The 20,702-nt window shown below is 41.9% G+C and overlaps 1 protein-coding gene across 1 annotated transcript in view; it reads right to left on the reverse strand.

The window, feature by feature from the left end:
* The window catches only part of USH2A (usherin), a 622,140-nt gene that overhangs the window by 223,215 nt on the left and 378,223 nt on the right, over window positions 1–20,702 (reverse strand). The window contains exon 37 of the mRNA XM_075064332.1: window positions 8,817–8,996. Within this exon, the coding sequence (XP_074920433.1) occupies window positions 8,817–8,996 (180 nt within the window). The remainder of the gene's footprint in view (window positions 1–8,816; window positions 8,997–20,702) is intronic.

A 20,702-nucleotide genomic window follows, 5' to 3' on the forward strand; every position in this document is an offset into this window, starting at 1 on the left:
CTGTACTGTAGACCAGGCCTAAGATGTTACTTGCTCTGAGCAAAGGTATCAGAATCTGGTCCATAAGTAAAGAAGTTGCAAGGTAGCTTTGCAGCACTGAGGTGCAATCAGGGTTGCATCAATATCTAATAATAATAATGCTGAACAAAGAAAAATAGTCCTTCTTAGCCAGGACTCCAAGGGAAATAATCTGTGTCAAATTCAGGGCTAGACAACCCAGAGAAAAGGGGAACCAGGAAGCAGACTGTGATGCAGTCATAATCCAGTTTCTGGTCTTCTCCTGGGGCAGAAGAACCAGGCTTGATCAGTACAATTGAGCCTACAATGCTTTCTATTCATTGATATCAATGCAATTATTAAATATGATATTTACTTTTTGATATACACTCTGTTGTTAAAGACATATTTCAAATACACCGTATATTCATTAATGCACTGTTGGCACCAGATCCTCAGCTGATGCTAACTACCATAGCTCCATTTGAGGTAATGGACGTATGCACTCAATGTATACCGTTGAGGATATGTCCCTCAATTTCTTGACTACCAAGGACTTGCTGAGTCATTACAAACACTGATTCTATCTTCCCTTGTAAATATTTTCACACTTATCAAACTGTTTGTACTGGGGTATCCTGATTATCACTTCAAGAGTTTTTTTTTTTTTTTGCTTACTTAATTGGCCTCTTAGAGTTCGTAGGGCAACTCCCACCTTTTCATGCTCTCTGTATGTATGTATATATATCTCCTCAATATATGTTCCATTCCGTGCATCCGAAGAAGTGGGCTGTTGCCCACAAAAGCTTATGTTCAAATAAATTTGTTAGTCACAACAAGTACTCTTGTTCTTTTTGCGTATACGGACTAACATGGCTGCTACTCTGAAACCTGTCAAAAAGAACTTGCTCGTTTCTTGTAAAAAATTGGCTGGCCTTGCCCAACTGATTGTAACACTTAGTTTCACTGTTGCATATATTCAAGTCCAAGCTAAGTTGGCTGTGTTTTGCCCAGCATCCCAAAACATACGCAGAGGCAGTACTGCCAACTCTGCATAGAAAAATGACAGCATATTAAGTGATGGAAAGGAAGATTCATGAAAACACTCATTCTACTTTTCTTCAAGAAATTTAAAAGGCAATTAGTATTTCCTTTTTTTAAACCAAGAGACCATGCCATTGACTTTAAGGAGTAAGCTTTCAAAACCACTGCGGAGTTTTTTTAGCTGCCTGACTCACACTAAAATCAACAGGAGTCGCCTGGCTGAGTTTTCACACAAACCTCTGAAAATGATACATTTTCCTAAGAGTGATTGTGTAAGATATAGTTCTACAGAGTCCTCAAAACTTCTGAGAAGAACAAAACAAAAAACAGAAGAAAATAACTGCAATTTTTCTTGCAGTAGGACCCAACAAAGAGCTATGAGTGCGTTGTTTGGTCAGTGAAGGTGTGACACAGTAACAATAGCATTTTGCATTTTTAAATTATAATGAAAACATTCACCTTCCCAGAGAAGAGTCTAGAAATCTATCCTCAGGCAACGATCTGAGTTCTCTGCTCAGATACTGACTCCCTTTGTGGCCTAGGACCAAATTAAGCATTGGTGTCATCTGTGAAACCCCAGTGCTTGCATGTCTGTGACCAGAGTACAATGTATGCCTCTCTGTCTGTAAAGTGGGCACAGTTGCTTCACACGAGTGTTGAGAGCTAATTAGTGAATGTTTGCAGAAAGCTTTAAAAACAATAAATCACTATATAAAGATTACGACAGTGCTGAATGGTACTATTGTGACATGAGATGTGTCATTTCTCCCCCTCCTGCCTTCTCCCTTACTCTCCCATCGTGAGTGATTAAGATAATAACTTCAGTGGGAAGCCATCCCTTCACCAGATCCTTTTATTTTTGTTTGTGTCAGAGGAAGAGGTCAGGGGCTTCACACAGACACAAGTTACAGACAGAAGTGTAATACACCTGTAGGTGTACACAATCACGCAGACACAGAAAGAAACTCATAGTGAGAAGAAAAAAAACGGCATGGGGGTCAGTATCCATGCTACTGGCAGGACTTACAAAGAACTCGACTGCAATCTTAACCTCCGCAGTAAGGACCAGCGAGTGTATAACTGTGTTTTTTCAGGAGCAGACCAGAGAATGCACTGTGGCACAGACTGTCTGAGGTTCTCCACCAATTTCCCCTTGATTTGAGAAAGGAGCAAGTTATTTCACCTCTTGTCATGGAGCAGCTTACTCTCACCTGTGTACCCAGCCAGTTACCCAAAGAATTGCACTGAGGAGGCTCCTTCATGAGCAGAGAGATAATGATAAATTAAGTAGGGAAGAGGTCAATATCCAATGACAGATGTGACTCCAAAATAAAGAAATATCTTTTTAAAAAGAGCATGAATTCTGAAGAGACTTAAGAACCAAATGAAAGTTAAACATAGGATCAGATTTATTTTTAAACTCAACAAAATGCCAGCCATATAGGGGCTATTTTAATCAGAAAGGAAAGATATAAAGGCAAGAATTCTTGGCAATGATTCTTAAGGAACAAAGTCTATCTATTTATCCCCTGGTGAAGAGGGAAAAAAATAGTGGTTTTGATTTCTCCCCTCCCTTCTCTTCTTGCCCTCAGGAAGCTCGTAAGAGAGTCCCTTAATTTCTTTTCCCCCCTATGTAAACCACATCAGATTATGTAAACATGTTCGGCTGGCAGAACTTTGGTGGAGGCTTGTAGAATCCACTGTAAGCAGAGGAATTTCAAAGCTTCCTCTACTGTGCTCAGTAACATAAAGTTGGTGCTTTAATCAAATGTTTTATAAGTAGCATAACTTCTACAATCACACTGTCTTAATGCAGGAAGTACAAAAAGTAAATGACAAAAACCAGAAATTGGCCTTGACTTCCAGTTTATGAAAATGCCATTTTGTTGTGGAAACCTCAGAAGTGCTTTCCAAAATAAAATAAAAGGAGCTTCATAGAAAAGGGCTAAAATCATGCTACTGCAGCAACATAAAAAATAGGTTCCCAACCCCCACAACTTGTATATATGTGAAAACAGCTGAAAAGACAAAATTCATGATGTGATTTCTCACACATCTTCTGTATATTTTCACTAGGAATGTAAATATCTTTATTGTAGAATGTATCAAAAAGCACAACGACTTTATTAGGAGTTCTTAACAGTCTTGGTAAGAATTACACTGAATGGAAATGCAGTACACAAATAGGCTCAGATTATATATAAATTGCATACATCATCTATATTGTGCACTTGTTTTATACACAGTTGAATAGGACTGACAAGAAGTTTATATGATGAGAGGTTGTCATTTTAAAATACCATCTGCTGCTAAATCCCACAACAGCCTGGTTTCCATATTTTCTACATATTTTTCTGTGTTCCTATACCAGTTTCTAGTTCTCTAGCACTAAATATATTCTGATGCAGTTTGTCGGCAAGACTATGCAGCACTTAAGACTCAAGCTAATGACTAAAGTTTTGCAGAGATCTAGAGTGAGCCCCCTGCACCTACCTACAGCTAAGCCACCCAATTCACCATAGGCTAGGGCAATCATTTGGTAACCATATCATTTTTGGGTTAATTGTACCTTTATAATGTACTATCTTGAGCTGTTTGATGTGCTGTCTCATCTGCATTCCCAAATCCAGTACAAATATCAGGGCTGCCCAGAGGGGTGGGAGGGCAGTGAGGCAATTTGCCCCAAGGCTCCCCAAGAGAATGCTCTGGACACAGCCCCGCCTTCCCCCATCCCCCAGCGCCTCAGTGCGCTGTGTACAGGAGCAGCCCTGGACAAAGTCCATATTAACCCTGTCAGGGCCTGTGTTGGGTACACACTCCATCACACTCATGAACATCTGTTTCACTGAAAACCTTCCATCCAGCTCCAGTGGCTTCCCTTTCCTCTTTCACATGGAACAAGAGCAAAAACCAGAAGAAGCCCAGAAGCCTAGGGGGTTCCTTCCACAAAGCAGCTGGCCTCCCCTCCTCTGTCCACATGGAATACAGCACCAGCAGCCAGGAAGAACCTTCACAGACTCCTGAATCATCCACTCCACTCCACTCTGGAATTTCCCTCCTCATTTGCGGTCTTGCCATTGATGGTTGATGGCCCTTCATCCTGCCCCTCTCTCACCACAGACACCAAGCATCTCCCCAGGCTCACCCTCTCAACTGTGATCTCACTCCTCTACCCGCTTCCTTCCTCTCACCCCTCTACCTCCTTCCTGCTCAGTTTCCCTGTCTCACTCCAACAATCCTTTCTTCTCTCACACTTCAACCCTAAGTGTCCTGAAAAAAACAAAGAACACATCATCTAAAACTAAGTGTTTGTAAATAAATAAAACAAACATACAAAAATAGGACACAAGTCTGGCACAAGGAGAAAATCTGCCATCACCCTGATCATTTTGCTCAGATGTTATTTATTTATTATAATTATTTGTTATTTTTATTATAGTTTCAGCTAGAGCCGCCAACTGGGCATTGTACAATTGTATATCAGCAGAGAATCTTTGCTTACCATCCAAATAGACAAGGCAACTGAAAAATGAGAGCATGGAAGTATTATTGTCTCCATTTTACAAATACAGTATACTGTAATCCCTTCCACAACACTTCAACTGTTTTTTGTCTAACTGGATTGGAAGCTCTCTGCACCAGTGAATGTATGCATCTTCCTCTCTGTTTGTACACACACCTAGTGCAATGTCACCCTGATACTGATAGAGGTCTTTGGGTGCTACCATTTTACAAATAAATTATAATTATTAATACATGCATACTATGTAAAGAGAATTTTGTTTGCAGTTTATATGTTGTATTCTTTGATATCATTTTCAAACCTTAAATGCATTTAGCTAATTCCAATAATTTTAGAACAATTTTATTTCCAGCATTTTTTATTAGCTTAAAACCTCAAACTGGTGCTGAGGCTTGTTAACACAGTACCTTTTACAACTTCTACCAAAGCAGTTTAGGATAAGATAAATAGAATAAATTTATTCTTTTTGGGAAAATATAAAACTCAGAAGAAATCTATTTCTACCTCTGTGGTATGAAATTTGTCACTAATCATTTTAAACTATGCCCTTTTATGCTGCTTCTTTCTCTTTTCGCTTTCTGTGCAGTTCTTTGATGTAACAAAGCCAGTTTCAGAAAAGATTTCAGTTCATCTGGAAAAAAAAAAGCTTTAAGTCTTGAGGCAAAATGCAGTGTATTTAAAATTTATACACTCCATAATGCCTTTGTTCTGAACTTGAACATCCTGCAAAACTTCTCTGCTTTCTTTGCCTTCCAACTCTAAGATAATTTGTTCTCCTGGTTTCAGCTTATTATTATGCAAAAGTGACTTTAAGTCATGGTTCCATCATTTAGCTACATGCACAGTCATGGCTGACCCTTTCTGATCAATTGCCAATCCATACAGGTTTGACTGATAAAAGAGCCAATTAGATTTAAGCAAATTAAGGGACATCACCAATGTCAACCACTTATTAAACTGAATGCTGAATTCCATGCATACAAAACACTAATGCACCAAGTCCCATTAAGAGTTGAAATCCTAACCCCATTAGTAACTCCGGACCGCTACAGGGTAAAGGTCAAAAGGAAGTTTCATATTTATGGATTAACATTTGGATTCAATTTTTATTTTATTTTTTAATTCTTTTCCAAGGACTCTTGAACCTGAATTGCAATTCTAGTCAAGCACTTATATAAAATATATTCTTTATTTCTGAGGGGTTCTTTTTAGAGTTGAATTTAAGCATTGCAACTCGGTTTGGTATTTTCAGTAAATTCAAGGAACTGCATTCCCAGAAATTAAGATTTTCTTAAGCAACTAGTAAGACCAATATGCATAATAGTACAGGGCTTAATAAAGTAGACAATATTTCAAACAAAAATCAAAGAAAACAAAGACACCTTGTCTGAAAATTAGTGAATCAACTGAAAAAATACCCACTATTTAATAGTATTGATTTGTTGTGACTATTAAGATGGAATTCTCATTTGTTCTCTACCTTTCCACCTGATTTATGGCCTTTTATCATACTCTATAATGTATTCTCCATAGTGCATATTTTTGAACAGTAGAGTTTTTTTTGCTCCTTGAAAAGTTATTGCTACAGTTTTGGACCCACTAAAAGACTATAATTAATCTTTATATATTTAGGTCTCAACCCCCATACATTACTAAATACTATAAAACTTGTAGTGTTCAAGAGACTACCCTCCCTTTTTAGGCAATCTTTTGTCCAAAAAACCCCCTTTCCCTCTCCAAGAATCTCCAGATGTATTAAGTATAACTCTTCACCATCTTTGCTACACATCACTTAATCAAGAAATTGTCACTCCCTTGTGTGATGAGTTACAACAGGTGGCTCTGTATTCCTGATCACACTTTTTAAACACTTCAGTATGAAACAATGCTTCTGTCACTATTTGCCACTGATGTAGTCTTAAATTTCATTGATCAAGAACCATGGAGGTTAAAAGATGAAGTCTAAGATAGAGTCAAATCCTGCTATCATGTGCACAGTTCAAGGACATGCATGGGTATAAATCACCAGAATTTGACCCACAGCTTTTAGCTATAACCATGCAGAATCAAACCCTGTAGCCTTGTTTCATTCCTTGGGGTCAAGCAAAACTCCCACTGATATCAACGAGTGAAATCCTGGCCCCTACGAAGTCAATGGCAAAATTTCCACTGATTTCAGTGGGGCCAATATTCCACCCAATAACTTCAATGTACAGGATCTGTCCCACTGATAAATAACTATTATTAGAATGTTATTGCACTCAAATTAAACAGCGATTATAATAAAACATAATGGAAAGGTAAATATGGATTATAGAATGTCATATATAACAGTACTTCTCTCACTTGCACTGATTCATTTATTATTCATTTCAGTATGGCTCACAGTCCACTGGAAAACGGTATGGAAGATTTCTTTAATAACTCTCAGTGCTAATTTAATTCTACTTAAACACACATATTCTAGTGAATGCCACATGCTTTTCAGCATGATTTTATGTGTAAATCAGGATAATATGTTTTCAGATCATTAAGTAAAAGGAAGCATGAACTAAAACCTATTTAATCAATGAGGTATTGCCTTTAAACTACCACAAGATCATAAAAAAGATAATTTCAAAGCTATAAGTTTCCTAATTGTAATCAACAACAATCTAATGATGAAAGAAACTATATCCTAATGGCTATCATAAACTTGTGCACATCCTTGCCTATCTTCAGAGAGCCTGTATCTTTTCATTTTTTAAAACTGTCAGCGCCAAGTTTCTGATTCCTTTCTTCAAAACTGAACAATCACACACAGATTAGATGCGATGTTAATGGATAGCTTCAATAAACAATTTATCTCAGATTTAGTTTATTATAATAAAACTATATTTTTGTTTCTTAGCATTGGATAGAGGTGAGTCCACTATTAAAAGCATATGGTATATTATGTGAATTGATCCTCTTTTCCTGTTCGAGAATTGTCCATACACAGTTTACAATTTTCCCTTAGTCAAAGCTATTTGCACATTTGTCTACAAATAATTTTTGGTCAGTACATTGTTTGCAAACATATCGTGAGTATTATTTGATATTTGTGTTATGTTGGCTAGTTTTGACTATATATGTAGTTCCCTGGCATTGTTCCTGGTCCTTTGCTCCATAAATATACCACTAAGGATCAGTTTGTTGCTTAGCTCTCATTTATAGGTTCAAAATTCACTTTTAGGAATATTCACTTATGTTTCACTGTTTCTGCAAACATTCCTGCTAGAAAATTCATTCATTAGACTATTCATGTAAAGACAATACAAAAGGGACACAAACACATCTGATGTGAATTCAAGCTTTTATTTCAGTGAGTATGCAGATAAAATGTTTGCAGGTATTTGTTCAGCTGTGGTATGAAGCATATTTCAAATCCTTCTTGATAGATAACTTACCAGAAGTGGACTAGATCCTCACCTGGTGTAAATTAGCATAGTTCCATTGATTTCAGGAGATCTACACCAATCTGTGATTCTAGCCACTATGCTGCTGAAACCGAACTTTACCATTAACACACCAACCACTTCAAAATATATCCAATAAATACTGTTCTTGTGTACAGCTTACACTTTCTATACAGAATCAGATTATCCTCTGCAGTGTGCGCACCTATCTGGGTTCTTGTATCAGACTAACCTACCACTAGGCTAGCTGAGTGCCTCTCACAAACAAACAAAAACTGCAGGACATTTCATATTCACACACACAAACTTATGGATATCTACTTATGCCTTCATATCTTACAGTTTTTAAGATGTGCAATAGGTCGTATTAGAACAAGGCCAGCCCACAACATTTTTGCACCTGAGGCGGGGAGCTCAGATGATGCCCCATACCCCCTCGCTTGAGCCAAAACTTTGAAAGGTCTCAATTCTGCCTTCCTCCAGCACAGCACTCCACCATCTCTGTGCATCTAGAGCAGAGAGAACACATATGCACCAGCAACAGATACAATTTTTTACACTCTGGGTCCTAGTGGTGCCCCCCACCCCCACAGTCTGGCACCTGAGGCGACTGCCTCAGTTCACCTCATGGTAAGGCCAACTATGTATAAGAAGCTGAACCCAACAGTTTTGCAGTAACAGTTGTTAACGCAGACGTTCCTCTGAACTTCAAATACTCAGTTGCAATTATAAACAATGTGTTCAACAGAACACCACAGCATAACATAACAGTATATTTGTAACGTGCAGAGCAACATAACTTTTTTTCTACTTACCCCCTGGAGGCATGGCTAGTGTCATGGGATCACTTATCACGCTGCCTTGGCTATTGGAAGCATTTACTTGGATAGTGTAGTTAGCAAATGGAATCAGTCCTCTAATGGGCACCCATACGTCGGATTCTTTGCTGCTGTGTAAGATCTTTGTGCCATTTACAATACTGTAATTAGCATTAGCTGTTAAAAACAAAAAAGTGGGGAGAACAATAGTTAGGTTTTGTACCTACTGCAATTCCTATTCTGACCAAGTTCTGACACTACTGGTGTCAATGGGGATTTGGCCATTGACTTCAATGGGAGGAAGTGATGACCCCATTTGAACATTTAATATTTTTGCCCAATTTTCTCCTTTCTTCCTTCTTCTTGTGGTATTTGCAAGGTACCAAAAGTATAAAATCATAAGAACTAACCATATATGTACAGAAACAGATTGCTATAGGCTGAAAACATGGGCCAACATTTGGGAGTCATTAGTGTTCTGATAGCTGCTTCAGAGCTGTTCAAATGAGCAGGATCATTCAAAAAGTTTAGGGATGCAATCTTGGCCCCCATAGAAGTCAATAGCAAAATTCTCATTGACTTAATGGGGTCAGGATTTCTGCCTATAAATGTGTACTTCCATCAAAGCGGTAGATCATTCCCATTTACATATGTGAGAACGACAAATGTAGGTTGAAAAGTACCTGGGCTTAAATGTGATCTTGGACCTAATGAAGGGGGAGGAAAGATTGACATTATTTTATTTTATGAAGTATCCAAAGAGGCCTACAGGCTTTCAGATGAACTGGGAGATTTGGATGACTAAGTCCCCTAGGCCTCTTGGAAAATCCAACCCTTTCATGTGCCCCAAAACCTCTGAGGAAAGAGAGAAGAGTAGGGAATTTGCACCTGGGTATCCGAGGGCAAAACTGTGCTAATTTACTGTCCAATGTTTTGAACCTGTAAAGTGCTATACAGACGATAATACTATCATCAACATCCCCCCTTAAAGTCAATGTGAATTTTGCATAAAAATCAGTGGTAGCATCACAGAAGTGCTTGAATGCCACAGTGACAAGTATCTGATTAGACAGAATATCTAATAGCTGAAAGGAAAGATGTAGGATTTTAAAATATCTGGAACAAAGGCAATATGAGTCAGAATTCTCAAAAGCAGCAGATTTAGTTCTCCAGTCTGAGTCCATTGCAAAACCAAAATACAATAGATACACACATTTCAAAATAATAATAATACAACCAAATTCTGTTCTAGTTACACCTTTCTGAACACTCACTGGGCTCCATTTGTCTTTGTGCATCTTTAACATGCATTGTTAAAACTGAGCACATTATTAAGCCTGAAGCAGTTTTTCAAACACCACTTTCAATAGCAATTCCAACACATTCACTTACATCCTCACACAGGCCAGGGCACGCTATAAGTGTTCTCTCTATGCAGCCATCATACTCTGATTTGGTGATTCTTGCAAACATTTTGTAATTCACTTATTTTAAAGGTATTAGCCACAAATTGTAGCCATGCAACTTTCTTGATGTGAACAGAATTGCATGGATGGAATTTAGGACATGGTTTTGATTATTCCACAGCTAAAGTATTGTAAATTTACTTCCTCTTGTGTTTTAACTTTTAGTCTTGCATTCCTTTTTTCAGTCTCCACTGAAGTCCAATTTATCTGTTGGCCAAATTCTGCCTCCATTACAGTACCACTAAGCAATATAGTGTAACACAGGGACAGATGCTGATCTCATTTACACTAGCATAAATTCAAGTAACTTCACTGAAGTTAATATATTTAATCTGGATTACACCAGTGGAACTGAGAACAGAACTATGCCAATAGACCCTATTTTACATGCCATAATGAGGGACACATTTTGTCTCATGCAAGAAAACTGGCATAACACCTCTTCACATTCCACCAAAGGTAGAGATAAACTCCTGCAAAGGTAGCATTATTCACCTGAGATCATCCTTATGCAACCTCACACATTCTACTCCTTCTAGACAGGAATTGTGCATGGGGCCACTGCTTGATCTGGGTGTTTGTATATGCATCTCAAACCCCTATATGCCTCTCAGTGAAGCAGTCTCTCTTTCTGTTTGTGCTTTCACTTCTGTTTTATGAATAACAGTGAAAGCACAGAAAACACAGTAAAGTGCAAACACCAACTCCATATATACTGTGATACAGCATGGCCAGAGGGCAGCATAAGAGTGTTAGCAGGGGGCCTTATTCCCTGCCAAGGGAGGAAGGTTTGCTTTAGATTAACTAGTACAGCTGTGGCCAATTAGAGCACCTGACTCCAGTTAGAGCACCTGACTCCAGTGATGGGATATAAACCCCTGCTTCAGTCAGACAGGGGGAGGGGGTGGTAGTTGAAGGAGAAAGGTTGGATTGGAGCAGAGTGCAGATTGCAGAAGAGAAGAGTTTGTCCAGAGAGAAAAAGAAGGTTTGGGAGGAGTGCTGCGGTGGATTGGGAAGCCCAACAGAAACCCTAGGTAAGGGCACCAGGCTTGTATAGAAGAGAGGCGAAAAGCCCTTCACAAGCTGACGGGTATGAGAGGGAAGTAACCCAGGGGAAGAAACCGCTAGTCAAGTGGTTCACCACAACCCCAGGGCCCCTGGGTTGGGACCTGGAGTAGAGGGCGGGCCCAGGTCCCTCCCTCTCCACTCCCCTCCTCCAGGACACTAGGGGAGTGATTAAGAACTGGTTCAGAGGCAAGCAATATCGCCCTGAACCTACCCCAGAGAAGAGAAAGCGCGAGACCCAGAGAACAGTACGGCAATTTGCCCACGTGGTGTCAGGGGTGGGATCTGCGCGCTGGGACATAGTCCAGGGGAGACATAACCCTCCCACCCTTAAGATGGACGACGTGGTCAAGGCCCTTATACATGCCACCGCGGCCAGCAGGAGGCTACCAGGGTCCAGGCAACCGCCCAACAAGAGGCGACTAGATTGCAGCAAGAGACTAATCAGCTGCTGCTGAGTCAGGCTGCTCAGGACCGAGCCCTGCTGAGAGACCTAATAAGCCAGATGAAGACCCTTATGGAACAGAATCACCACGGGGAAGGGACCCGGACCATACGGGCTAGCCATTACTTACAAAAAATGACCAGGGAGGATGATGTGGAAGCATACCTCCTGGCTTTTGAGAGAACAGCCCTGCGGGAGGCCTGGCCCCGAGAACAATGGTCTGGTATCCTTGCCCCATTCCTATGTGGGGAAGCCAGAAGGTCTATTACGATATGTCTGCAGAAGCTGCAGCAAACTATTCCCAGCTAAAGGCAGAGATCCTGGCCAGGTTCGGAGTGACAACGGCACTACAAGCCCAGAGGTTCCATGAATGGCGATATATGGAGGACAAGACACCCCGAACGCAGTTGTTTGACTTGATCCACCTGACCCGGAAATGGCTGCGCCCTGAAGCCCATAGCTCTGAGGAGATGATGGAGGTACTAATATTGGACCGGTATATGCGGGGGTTACCACCAGGACTCAGGACTTGGGTGGGTCAGAATGACCCCTCTACCTATGATGAGTTGGTCTCCCTCGTGGAAAGACAACTGGCAGCCCGCGAACTGTTCCAGACTCCAAGCGGGGAGACACGGCAACCCAGGAAGACAACCCCAAACCCAAGGCCCCGGACTGTCGAGAACTCTAGAAAAACTATAACCGGGAGGAACGACAGTGAGGAATGGCTCGAGGCCAGAAAGGGACCTGGGGGTTTGGGAAGAGTGGTGGGGGGCCGGCCAACTAGCCCCAGGCAGGGGGTGATAACCGGATGATGAGGGACGGTGTTATGAATGTGGGGAATTGGGCATATAGCAGCCCAATGTCCCAACAAGGAGGTGCCTATGCAGTGTAATCTGGGGAGTTATGGGGAGCAATGTGGCCTGATCAACCTGGTAGGGGTTACATTGACCTCACATGGATTTACCAGACCAGTAAAAATGAATGGTATAAAAACCATAGCATTAATAGATTCGGGGAGTGCTGTCACGTTTGGTCTCGGGAAAGTTGGTGGGAACAGACCAACTAACTCGGGCCAAAAGCACAGGGGTAACATGCGTACATGGCACCGTGAATTTTTACCCTACAATTCCAGTACGGATTGAAATCCAGGGGAATACCACCAGAGTTTCTGCAGGAGTAGTCCCCAAGCTCCCTTATCCTGTTTTGATTGGGAGAGACTTCCCTGGGTTTGAGAACTTACTGACCCCGATAGAGGCAGGAGAGGGTAGCAACCCCCAGGTTGAGACAGGCAACTAAAGATAGCTCGCCCCAATGTTTGCTGAATTTGCTCCAGAATTGTTCTCATCCCCTGGAAAACCCCGCAGGGCTAGGCGAGAACGAAGGGCGGCTAAAAAGTTAGGGACCAGGATTCTGGCAGCTAATCAAAAGACTTCCCTTGTGGGTAGGCGAACCCGCCCAGGAGACAAGGAGAAGGTTCGGGTCACGGAGGACTCAGAGGAGGTTCCTGGCCCAAGTGGGAGCACCCCAGGGGGAAGAGTTGAAATAGGCCCCCTGGAATTAGGTCAGTTCAGCACTGCACGTGAGACCTTTGGGCAGGACCAGGCCGAAGATCCATTATATGCAAACGTGAGGGAGGAGGTAGTGGAAGTAAATGGAGTGCCTGTAGAAGGAAAAAGTCAAAGGCCCAAGGCCATATTACGTGCTCAAACGTGATCTGTTGTACAGAATAGAGCAAATACGAGGGAAGAAGTAGAGCAACTCCTAGTCCCACGGAAACACATAAGGGCCGTACTAGAGTTAGCTCACAGTCATTTATTTGGGGGACATCTAGGGGTAGACAAGACGCTGGATAGAATACTAAGAAGGTTTTATTGGCCAGGAATACGAGCAGAAGTCCAGCGTTATTGTGCCTCCTGCCCTGAATGCCAGCTGCATAGCCCCGACCTCACTTGCGGGCCCCACTAGTACCTTTACCTATTATTGATGTCCCGTTCGAGAGGATAGCTATGGACATAGTGGGCCCACTAGAAAAGTCGGCACGGGGCCACCGAAACGTACTAGTCATCCTTGACTATGCCACACGATATCCAGAGGCCATCCCTTTAAGAAACCCCACGTCTAAGGCAATAGCTAAAGAACTACTACAGGTTTTCGCCAGAGTGGGCATCCCTAAGGAGATCCTGACAGACCAGGGAACCCCGTTTACGTCAAAACTAATGAAAGACTTATGTGCCCTGCTCCGTATACAAGCCATTCGGACCTCCGTCTACCATCCACAAACAGACGGACTAGTCGAAAGATTCAATCGAACCCTCAAAAGTATGATCCGGAAGGTGGTAGCACAGGATGGAAAGGACTGGGACACTCTTTTGCGTATCTAATGTTCGCTATACGGGAAGTTCCCCAGGCGTCCACGGGTTTTTCCCTTTGAACTCTTATATGGACGCCACCCACGGCGGGATATTGGATATCGCCAAGGAGGATTGGGAGGAACAACCCAACCCAGGAAAGAATATTATTGAGCATGTGACACAGATGCGAGAGCGGATAACTCGAGTAACCCCGATAGTACGGGAGCATTTAGAAAAAAGCACAAGAGGCACAGCGGACATACTACAACCGTCGGGCGAAAATGCGAAGATTTCAGCCGGGGGAACGGGTGATGGTGTTAGTGCCGACCACAGAAAGCAAACTCCTAGCCAGTTGGCACGGACCATATGAGATAGTGGAAGCCATTGGAGAAGTGAATTATAAGGTTAGACAACCAGACCGCCGGAAGCCAGAGCAAATATACCACATCAACTATACTGAAGCCCTGGCATGACAGAGAGACGTGTCTGGTCACTCGAGGAGCTCTACCTCAGGCAGACGGCCCGCAGGAGCAGGTAAAGATATCTCCTGACTTAACCCCAGAACAACGGATGGAAGTCATTGAAATGATCCACCGGAACCAGGACGTATTTTGTACCCAACCAGGTCGAACGGCACTAGTCCAACATCATATTGTCACCAGCCCGGAGTAAGGGTGACGATAAGACCATATCGAATACCGGAAGCTAAAAGGGAAGAAATTAGGATGGAAGTGCGAAAGATGCTGGAACTCGGGGTCATTGAAGAATCCCACAGCCAGTGGTCCAGTCCGATCGTACTAGTCCCCAAGCCTGATGGCACCCTGAGGTTTTGTAACGACTTCCGGAAATTAAATGAAGTATCCCACTTCGATGCCTACCCGATACCACGCATTGACGAGCTGGTTGATCAGTTAGGCAAGGCCAAATACCTAACCACCCTAGATCTGACCAAAGGATATGGCAAATACCCCTGGCCAAGGATGCCAGGGAAAAGACTGCTTTTTCTACACCCGATGGCCTGTTCCAGTACACTGTCCTCCCTTTCGGACTCCATGGGGCCCCTGCCACATTCCAAAGACTGATGGATAAGTTATTACGACCCCATGCCAACTATGCCGCCGCCTATCTAGACGACATAGTTATACATAGCCCTGATTGGGAGACACACCTGGACAAAGTGGAAGCAGTGCTGGACGCTTTGCGAAAGGCTGGTCTCACCGCTAATCCTCTGAAATGCGTGATAGGACTAGCTGAGGCCAAATACCTCGGGCATGTCGTAGGGAGAGGGGTGGTGAAGCCCCAATGGAACAAGGTGGAGGCAATACAAGATGGCCTCGACCAATCCGCAAGAAGCAGGTCAGAGCATTTTTTGGGTATAGTTGGATACTATCGGAGATTCATCCCTCATTTTGCCACAAGAGCGGGGCCATTGACGGATCTGATAAAAGCTCGGGGCCCCGAGATAGTGAAGTGGACAGATGCGGCGGAAGCAGCATTTGCAGATTTGCGGACAGCCCTATGCTGCCATCCGGTACTCATGGCCCCAGACTTCGAGAAGGAATTCATCCTGCAGACGGACGCCTCGGAGGTGGGACTCGGTGCCGTCCTTTCCCAGATGGTAGGGGAGGAGGAGCACCCCATCTTGTACCTCAGCCGAAGCTCCCCCAGGGAACAAAAATACGCTGTTGTTGAAAAGGAATGTCTGGCGATAAAATGGGCTATGGAGACTCTCCGCTACTATCTCCTGGGGCGGCGGGTTTACCCTTGTGACTGATCACGCCCCGCTCCAGTGGATGCATAGGAACAAGGAAAGAAACGCCAGAGTGACGAGGTGGTTCCTCTCTTTGCAACCTTTCCATTTTCGGGTCCAGCATAGGGCTGGAAGCCAACACGGCAACGCTGATGGCCTCTCACGCCAACACTGCCTCTCGTCCCGAGTAGCCCAACCCCTTGGTGTTGAGCGGGGGGGGGGGGATATGTGATACAGCATGGCCAGAGGGCAGCATAAGAGTGTTAGCAGGGGGCCTTATTCCCTGCCAAGGGAGGAAGGTTTGCTTTTTAGATTGTGGCCAACTAGAACAGCTGTGGCCAATTAGTTAGACCCTGGGTTGGGACCTGGAGTAGAGGGCGGGCCCAGGTCCCTCCCTCTCCACTCCCCTCCTCCCAGGACACTAGGGGAGTGATTAAGAACTGGTTCAGAGGCAAGCAATATCGCCCTGAACCTACCCCAGAGAAGAGAAAGCGCGAGACCCAGAGAACAATACCGGCAATTGGCCACAATACATAAAAGCCCCAATTTATGTTGTCTACCTAAGGGCTTGCCTATGCTATGGTAAAAGTTTAATTTAAAACCTGCTAGTGAAAATGTTCTAATTAATAAGTTTTAAATACCTAATGTAGACAAAGCATGATGTATTTTAACACATTGGACCTTTGTATTGTAACACGGGCTCCCCAAGGTTCACTTCACTCAATTAATGTGTTAAAATGTATCTTGCCAGTTTACATCAGGGTTTTTAAATGTGTTAACACCTTTCATGCTAGACTATACAAGCCCTAGATGAACACACATGATTTCCCTGCCCATTTGTTTGTGTTCCTTATTTTTTAAATCTCTTTCCAGATAGGTAACAAGCAATATTATCTTATTTTTAAAAATGCAGTTTAGGGGGAAAAAATTGACAAGGCAACACTTTGTTCTAAGTTGTCAGGATAACAGCATTAATACACAGTAATTATACAATTAGTTGTAACATTAAGTTCTAGTTATAGCAGAATGATTACTTGGCAATTATAAGAAGTATATAATTACTCGATAATTATGAGAAGTATGTAATTATATAACCATTTTATTCAGCTCAAAAATGAACTTGCACATTTACAATGAGTTAGACAACACGGCAATTCAGATTCTTCACTGCTTTATATATTTATAAACTGAAGAGCACCAATCATTTTCCTAACACAGACCAAGAGTTTCTTATTGCCATTCATAGTCAAGCTACTTACAGCTACGGGCAAAAATAAAATAGTAGAAACATATTTTTAAAATGCAGGTCCTCAAATTGCTCCTGCTGGGAGTGACATGCAATGTGCAGCCTTACCACTTTTCACTGCATAAACTTTGCTTTCAGTGGGCTGGAAAATGCAGCCGCATTGGTTCAGCCTGACAGAAAGTGCTATGATGATAAGTGTTTCATATCACCCTATGTCATTCCTGCCTAGTCTGCCTCAGCTTGGTCCTTATTTGGGAGTATAAGTAGATTGTGCATCTCTCTTTCCAGTTTTCATGTGTGTCCTTTCCCCAACCCCACTCTTAGGTCCAATCTCAGCTTCCTACAGAGGGTGCCATATGCCATTGTGAACAATAGCTTGAGACACTGTTAAATCCTTAAGGGCAATTGTTTCACTTTGGTCAAACGGTCAGTGCTTCATAGTATCTGACATGACCAATCACTGATGCTTCAGCAGAGAAGTTCCCATCACCACTTTGCTGAAATGCCCATTCTGGAGGAGCATTCCCAGGTAGGAAGAACATAGCTTCCCCTAGAGCCTGCCAATCTTGCCCCTGAATGGCCTGCACTGCTTTCAGAGATATGAACCCCTCCACACATACATACACAGCTCTTCTTCACAGTCCCTGGTTTCCCCAGATTCCTTGATCTTATTCACTCCCAGAAGGACTTTCTTCCAGTTAGGTTTCAGAGTAGCAGCTGCGTTAGTCTGTATCCACAAAAAATCCAGGAGTACTTTTTGAGTACAGACTCCAACGAGAAACTGCTGAACTTGAATTAATATGCAAACTAGATACCATCAATTTAGGCTGAACAGAGACTGGGAATGGCTGAGCCATTTCACACATTGAATCTATTTCCCCATGTTAAGTATCCTCATACCTTCTTGTCAAACTGTCTGAAATGAGCTGTCTTGATTATCACTAGAAAAGTTTTTTTTCTCCTGTTGATAATTGCTCATCTTAATTAATTAGCCTCTTAGAGTTGGTAGGGCAACTCTCACCTTTTCATGTTCTCTGTATGTGTATATATATATCTCCTTACTATATGTTCCACTGTATGAATCCGATGGAGTGGGCTGTAGTCCATGAAAGCTTAGGCTTGACTTAGATGTTGGCATAGAAAATACGCTTAAGTTTGCAGATGATACCAAACTGGGAGGGATTGCAACTGCTTTGGAGGACAGGGTCATAATTTAAAATGATCTGGACAGATTGGAGAAATGGTCTGAGGTAAACCGGATGAAGTTTAATAAAGACAAATGTAAAGTGCTCCACTTTGGAAGGAACAATCAGTTTCACACATACAGAATGGGAAGAGACTGTCTAAGAAGGAGTACGGCAGAAAAGGATCTAGGGGTCATAGTGGACCACAAGCTAAATATTAGTCAACAGTGTGATGCTGTTGCAAAAAAAGCAAACATGATTCTGGGATGCATTAACAGGTATGTTGTGAGCAAGACACGAGAAGTAATCTTTACACTTCTATCTTGCACTGTTAGGTCCTCAACTGAGTTTTAGTGTCCATTCTTGGCACGTAGTCCATTTCAAGAAAGATGTGAGAAATTGAGAGGTCCAGAGAAGAGCAACAAGAATGATTAAGGTCTTGAAAACATGACTTACGAAGGAAGGCTGAAAGAATGGTTTATTTTTTGGAAAAGAGAAGACTGAGAGGGATATGATAGCAGTTTTCAGGTATCTAAAAGGGTGTCATCAGAGAGGGAGAAAACTGTTCACCTTAGCTCTAATATAGAACAAGAAGCAATGGGCTTAAAGTGCAGCAAGGGAGGTTTAGGTTGGACATTAGGAAAAAGTTCCTAACTCTCAGGATGGTTAAACACTGGCATAAATTGCCTAGAGAGGTTGTGGAATCTCCATCTCTAGAGATATTTAAAAGTAGATTAGATAAATGTCTATCAGGGATGGTCTAGACAGTATTTGATTCTGCCATGAGGGCAGGGGACTGGACTTGATGACCTCTCGAGGTCCCTTCCAGTCCTAGAGTCTATGAATCTATGAAATAAATTTGTTAGCCTCTAAGGTGCCACAAGAACTCCTGTTCTTTCTTCCAGGCAGGCTCTCTCCATTTCTCCCCAACTCTGCCTGATTCTGATCTCATTTTCAGTTTTTTGCACAAATGTAACTTCACTGACTTCAGTGGAGTCACTCCTCATTTACACCAGGACCATTCCTCATTATTCTTTCCCCTCAGCCACCTGGGATGAAGCCTGCCTTTTTTCTCCCTTGACTTACTGCTGCTATATATATTGGTAGGCATGGATCTAAGGATCCTGCCTTAATATAGCTCTTCCTCCATCTCTGTGTTTTATTATGTCATTATGATGATACTCTAAGACCCTCCAACTAAAGTTACCAAAAATAAGTTTATTTCCTCACTTTCTGTTAAAAAAGAATATCTATCTACATATACAGAAAAGAATATATAGAACAAGAAAAAGTAATGTAGTAAAAACATCCTTTTGTAACTTATATACATTCCACCTGTACATCATTGTAAAAAAAAGTGCAAAGCTTTACCCAGCATTCTAGTTGGTGGGTGTTTCTAGTTGAAGGGTCTCTATATCATTAGAAGTACAGTTCAAAAGGGGTTCCAAAGCAGCTGCACATCCTTTTTTATTGAATATCAGTGTAAATAGGTGCATAAAATTCATGCAGCTTGGTGGTGCGTAAATTAATGCTGTCCTGGGTACATCATCCTATGGGGTTCACTAGATTGAAATAACATAAATGGGTATCCTTTTCCATTCTTGTTATAATCATTGTCACAAGAATTTTAATGCCTCATATATTCCGTAATTTTTTTCTGTCTGCTGTACTGCTCTGACCTTTTCAATATTCTGTAATTTGACTGGCTGGCCATTTCAAGTTCTTTCCTTTTTACGGCCTTATTAACTTGTGGTGAAGAGGTGAAATGGACAGCCAATCAGAATACATAATATTGCAAAGGTTGCAGTAGTACAGTATTGTACCAGCAGACACAGAGTACTGTATATTAGGCATTAGCATTCTGATATCTTATTCATGTGACAAAGGTTGTAACGAGAACAGAAAATGGCATAACATGAAACCATTCTCACGACTAAGACTGTAATGAGAAAGGAAGTAAAATAAACCAAATACATTCTTCTAACACTCAAAAACTGTATTTTTGTAAGAATGTTTCTCTTTTAAGGTAGCCTTTCCCATCTGGATAAAAATTTAGGTAGAAAAGATGTTAAATTGAAAAACTGCATCCTGTACACAAAATGACAAAAGTACATTCTGTATCAAGCGGCCACACTTTCCTCAAGGAATATTGCATATATTTATTACTATTAGTAATCAAGGACCTAATTAATAAGGCAATAAATTTTCAATGCCAAGCACTTTACTGAGAGTGTGGAGATTTGGTATAGGAACTTACAAACTAAGGTCTTGTACACTTTCTGTGGACATTAAAGAATCATGATGTTTTTCATAAGATCACTGTCCCCCCCACCCCCACCCCCCGGCTTGGTGTCCCTGGACAAAAAAATTCTCTCC

The sequence above is a fragment of the Chelonoidis abingdonii genome, chromosome 3 (assembly GCF_003597395.2).
Source record: "Chelonoidis abingdonii isolate Lonesome George chromosome 3, CheloAbing_2.0, whole genome shotgun sequence".
NCBI classification, from domain to species: Eukaryota; Metazoa; Chordata; order Testudines; family Testudinidae; genus Chelonoidis; species Chelonoidis abingdonii.